The sequence below is a fragment of the Odocoileus virginianus genome, chromosome 6, assembly GCF_023699985.2.
Source record: "Odocoileus virginianus isolate 20LAN1187 ecotype Illinois chromosome 6, Ovbor_1.2, whole genome shotgun sequence".
Lineage (NCBI taxonomy): Eukaryota > Metazoa > Chordata > Mammalia > Artiodactyla > Cervidae > Odocoileus > Odocoileus virginianus.
The window spans coordinates 17034965-17040964 of record NC_069679.1 but is presented as its reverse complement, the minus strand read 5'-3'; the positions used below and the strand labels follow the sequence as shown (position 1 = coordinate 17040964).

At 37.2% G+C, this 6000-nt stretch overlaps 1 protein-coding gene across 1 annotated transcript; it reads left to right on the top strand.

The window, feature by feature from the left end:
• The first annotated feature begins 4447 nt into the window (after positions 1-4447).
• LOC110133393 (olfactory receptor 11H6) lies at positions 4448-5567 on the top strand. Its single transcript, XM_020887272.2, is given in 2 exon segments — positions 4448-4591; positions 4593-5567. Coding segments are annotated over 2 exon segments (993 nt in total). The 5' UTR covers positions 4448-4573.
• The last annotated feature ends 433 nt before the right edge of the window (positions 5568-6000 follow it).

The window sequence follows — 6000 nt, the reverse complement described above, 5'->3', positions numbered from 1 at the left end:
TACACCATTTCCCTGCCTATCCCAGGTCTCTTTCAAAAGTCTCCCAGATGTCTAAAATTCTAAGCCTGTTTCTCTACATACAGCATTATCTAAAACTCAGCTTCAGATGTCAATTATCCCTACAAATATCATTCTTGATCCTTTCTCCAAACCATGCTCAACTAATTCCTGATCATACTGAAATCCTTCCCAAACTTAGAAGCTCCATCAAATATATCCATCCTTAACCCAGTCTTTAATGATCTATACAGTGGTTGTCAAACTTCAGCATGCAGCAGATCACATAAAGGTTTGTTCAAAAAGGGGGTTTCTTGGCCCCACACTGAGTGTTTCTGACTTACTAGGTAGGGGTGGGACCTGAGATTTTGTATTTTAACAGGCTCTCAAGTGATGTCAATACTGCTGGGACAGGGACATTTTTAGAAGTTGTTATGTCCTTATACAGCCTCACTTGTAAACTCAGTAGGGTTCTTTACTTGAGTTCTTGCTATGATTGAATTCTTCCCCACAGGTTCTCTGCCTCTTCTTGTTTGTTCTCCTTAACCTGATATCAATGAAAGAAATCATACTTCCTGTCTCTGAACCATTTACAGTGCTAAATTTTCATTTTCACTAATATTGAATTATGTCAGTCAACAGCATTGCAAATCCACTTTTACAAAAAACTCAATTCTTTCAAACAAGTGTGTTCAAATTATCCTTAAAATTTAAAAGGGAAATTCTTTCTTGTATGTCAAGTATAACAAATTTAAGTAACTTTGTATAGACAAAAAATTTTTTTAACTTAAGTCCTTACAGGTTAAATACCAAGAATGAAATGGATGTACTTTGGAGAAAAGATCACAGACACCAACATACACACACACACTCTTAAATGCACACACATTCTTTCTTTCTCTTTCTTTTTTTAATCTCCCCTCTCATTAACCTGTCCCACTCTCTACCTCCCTTCCTGCACTCAGATCAGTTCTTTAGAGGAAGGTTATCACCACAAAGAAGAAAATTTTCCTGGCTTCTCTTGGATATTTATGCAGACCTCTGTATCTTACTAGTTAAACCATTGGGGAAATACAAACAAATATAGGGAAAATTAGAGGGATGCACAGATATACATGCACAGGGACCCAGGTGCCTCCCAATGAGCACACCAGGGAACTATGGGTCCTATTCAAGAGAGACTTGCAAACTTAATAATCACTGACATGAAAAATATACTTCATCTTGTTCAGAATACTAAAGGAAATGAGTCTCTGGAGCCGCAAATGTGCCTATCCATCCATGAATGAGCTTTTAGATGGGGTAATGAGGACAATCTTGTGGCTGGAAATTGTCTCACATTCTCCTCTTGGAGACAGACACATCATCAGGTATGTAAGGAAAGTCTGCCTCCATCCTCCTGTATACCCACTGCACGTTATTCTTCTGTAAATCTGTTAGCTCTTTGTTCCTTTGTTTTTTGTAGGAACAATGAGTTAGGGCCTGCAGTTCTCTTCTCCCAACACACTCCCAAGGAGTTCTTGGGTGAAACATTCACATTAAGGGCTCACTCTGGTATCACAGAATTCCCACTATATAACTCACTTAAGGGAAATAGTGCTCAAATGTCTTGGATATACTGGAGGGAGAATTAACTATCCTTCAGTTAGAATGCAGCCTGAGTCTTGAATCACTTTCTTTCTAATATTGGTCAGTGAAGTTTTGACTGACAAATACCTTCAGCTAGAGCAATTAAAGCAGGTTGTTATTATTCTTTCAGAGTTGTCAGCCAGTGACAAGTGATGAGTAGAAACTGAAAAAAAAGTAGGCCAGCAGACTCTTTTGTCCTTTGGATTTATTTGTAGGTTAACCTTAAAATATAAATATTTAAAGAAAGAAGAATCCTTGCAATTATAATTTTTAAAGTGCTCGCCTCTGAGCAAGGTAGCTTAAATCCTAAGCAAGTGGTTGGAGTTATAGAGGAGGACCTAGCTTCCTTATTAGTTCGTACAGAAAGAACTGCCCAGGTTCCTTTTTCCTCCTCCTCTCCAACTGTTCATTTGTTGTATCACTTGAGGTGAATAGAAAAAGGTGGACTCACATTTATCATTTGAGAGACTCCCCTGACAGTCCAGTGGTTAAGACTCTGCACTTCCACTGCAGGGAGCACATGTTCAATCCCTAGTCAGGGGAACTAAAATCCCACATGTCACACAGGACAGCCAAAATAAATAAATAAATTCATCATTTGAGCTTATAATAGATATACTTTGGAGGTGGAGGCAATAGAAATGGATGCAAAGATTCCAAATTATCTGTGAAGTTCATTTATACATGTTTCTCTGATTCTATATTCCATAGTAACTAAAATTTCACTGCAGCACAAACATCAAAAGGTCATAAACATTATGAAGTCAAATGACCAAGTGGGAGTTAAGATTTATGAGGCTCAGTTCCAGGTCAAAAACCATGAATTGAAATTACATTTCTAATCTTGGTACCAAGAACTTTCCAGTAGATGAATGCAGTTAATCAATTCATGTCTCAGGTCTCTGCCTTCTGTCTTAAAAAGCCAATAATATCTCACTTATGTCAAATAAAATGTTATCATGCTACTGCATTCACTACATAGATTTATCTAAGTTTAGCTCTAACTGGAATATATGTCTTTTTTAGGTGCATGGTACACAGTTGGGTATATGGTGAAACACACAGTTGAAGGAAGCTCCAGTCACAGACAGTGTGACTTTTCAAATGTAAGTGACAATATGGATAGTTTTTATAAACCATAAATTCCAAAAAGGGATGAATTTTATTTCCTATGTTTACCATTATCCCAGAATTTTCACACTGCTAGAAATATAATAAAAAGTAAATAAACATTTATGAAACACACAAATGAATAAGTAAAATGGATAACATGCTACAATTTAAATTCATTATTCAACATTTTTTGCTGAAAGCCTAGTAACTATATTTTCCAAGCAAAATGACAACATGTGGCCTGGCAAATATAGGTATGGTTATGGAAAGCATATTTGACATTATAACTCTTCTATAAGTTTTAATACATATGGTCATTACAATTGTAGTCCATTGAACTAAACTGCTTGGACAAAATTTAAATTTTCATGTTTATGAGTCACACTTATAGTCAACCTTTGTCATCATTCTAAAAATACTGTTAATCAATACAAAATCCAAAGCTACCTTGGCAATAAAACATTTATCCTCTGAGTTTGCTCCAGGTTTGCTGAACTACTGAGAGTCAAGCCTTTTGCACTCTGAAGATTGTATAAACTGCAAAAGGATGAAACTTTGTGAGTATCTTAACAATGACATTAGTAATATAGCCAGTTATCTTATTTTGTAGTTAATATATTATGGATTTTAAAATATTGATGGTGGCTTACCCAGTCAAATATTTTGATCTTTAACCAGGAAACTCTAGGACATAGAAATGAACCTATACAAATAGTTTTAGGACGGTTTTTAGCAAATTATCCAAGTTTATAGTCCTGTCCCAAATCCTAAATCAGCCAGTATGAGAAACATCTTTCTGGTCTTAGCACAACCTAAAGTGACCTCTCTATTCATTATTAAATTAAATTAGGTAAAAGCAAGATAATGAGCAGACAAGTTATGGTATTTAGGGCTTAATTCCTAGCAAAAACGAAGTCATGTGGTTTTACATTCTAGAGAAATTGGCATGTCCAGCTGCAAGTTACCTCAAGAGCTCAATTATGATGTGAAATAGTGCAGCTTGAGGTACACACCAGGAAAATGATGGCTTCCAAAAGAAATCACGTATAGAGGACAGAATAGCTGCCATCAGTTATTTAAGTCCCCACCATCATCATAATGGAAGAGGAATTAGACTTCTTTTGTGTAGCTTCAACAAGAGGAGTCCCAAGTAATAAAGGAGATTTTTTTTTTCTCAACAAAAAAAAATAGTGCTTTGGGAGAACCAGCTCCTTAGGAGGGGATTGGGCTGAACTATTCAACAAATCCAGAAGCCACATAGCAGAATGTGACCTAGAGAAAAATGGATAGATGGTTTTCAAACCACTTTATAGAATCCTGGGGATCTGCAGCACCTCCCTGAAAGCAGCAAAAGCAAGCAGGCTTAAGACTCCCACCCTGCATTTCCACTCTTGCATGCTTTTTAATTGGACTTCTACAGCTATTTGCTTCAGATCTATACTCAACTTTATTTCAAAGCAAAAAAGATGTGTCTAAAGTTTATATTTGTATGTAGGATACAAGGGATAATGATTTAAACCTAAAAGATGAAACATTACTAAGACTCAGGGTTATAGTAATATTTGAAATGAAGTGGGATTTGTTTCAAACCAAATAAGCCAGTGTATCTAGAAGTTACTGGTTTTGCACATTCAAGTAAACTCATTAAATCTCTGATATTCCATTTTCTTATCTATTAAAAAACAAAAAAGGATAAAGCATTCTCCTCCATACTGCTCAAAGGGGCATTGAAAGTGAACGTGAAAAATGAAAGTGTTAGTTGCTCAGTTGTGTCCAATTCTTTGCAACCCCAACCTTTGTACCTTTCCAAGCTATTTGTTAGCAAAACCTAAAAATGTTCATGATTATTCATTGCTCTGTTAACTTCAGTTTCTCTAACAGCTTTGGGATCCCAGAACAAAACAATGCATTTTGTGACTGAGTTTGTCCTTCTGGGTTTCCCTGGTGAAAGGGAGATGCAGATGTTCTTCTTCTCATTAATCCTGGTGGTCTATCTCCTGACGCTGCTGGGGAATGGGGCTATTGTCTGTGCAGTGAAATGGGACAGGAGGCTTCACACACCCATGTACATCTTCTTGGGAAACTTTGCCTTCCTAGAGATCTGGTATGTTTCCTCCACTGTCCCAAACATGCTGGTCAACATCCTCTCTGATACCAAGACCATCTCTTTCACTGGCTGCTTCATCCAATTCTATTTCTTTTTTTCACTTGGTACAACAGAGTGTTTCTTCCTATCAGTTATGGCCTATGATCGGTACCTGGCCATCTGTTGCCCACTGCATTACCCCTCCATCATGACTGGGAAGTTCTGTGTGATCCTAGTCTGTGTTTGTTGGGTGAGTGGATTTCTCTGCTATCCAGTCCCCATTGTCCTTATCTCCCAACTTCCCTTCTGTGGACCCAACATCATCGACCACTTTGTGTGTGACCCAGGCCCATTGTTTGCACTGGCCTGCATCCCCGCTCCTTCCACTGAGCTTATTTGCTACACCTTCAACTCAGTGATAATTTTTGGCCCCTTCCTTTGCATCTTGGGATCTTATACACTGGTACTCAGAGCTGTACTTCGTTTTCCCTCTCATGCTGGGAGAACTAAAGCTTTCTCCACATGCGGGTCCCACCTAATGGTGGTGTCTTTGTTCTATGGAACCCTTATGGTGATGTATGTGAGCCCAACATCAGGAAACCCAGCAGGAATGCAAAAAATCATCACTTTGGTATACTCAGCAGTGACTCCGCTCTTAAATCCACTTATCTACAGTCTCCGAAACAAAGACATGAAAGATGCCCTAAAGAAAGTCCTGGGATTAAGAATTAATCAAAACTGAGACATCTTTAAAAGAGAATCAGAATTCATCATTTCTGACCTTAACTATTTATAGTAACAGTGATAGGGAATGGCTACAATAAGTCATATTTTGACTCATAATAAAGGGAAAGCCTTGGTTTTCACAGTTCCTTAGAAGTTCAACTCTTCAATGATAAATGTTGAATAAACATTTTAAACATGTACAACATCACTGAGTATATGGTGTTATTATATATAGATAGATAGATATTTTTTATGTAAGTGTGATGTATCTTTGCTGGTTTAATCTTATCTGGTGAAAGAATCAAATGAATGTGTACTGGGAGCCTTTCAAGAATGGGTGCAATCCTCTAAATTCAGAAAATAAGTATTCTTAAAAAAAAATGGGTCAACAGGCCACCAAATAAAATACATAGTCATGGATATTATCCATTGTTTGAGGTTGTCTTCAC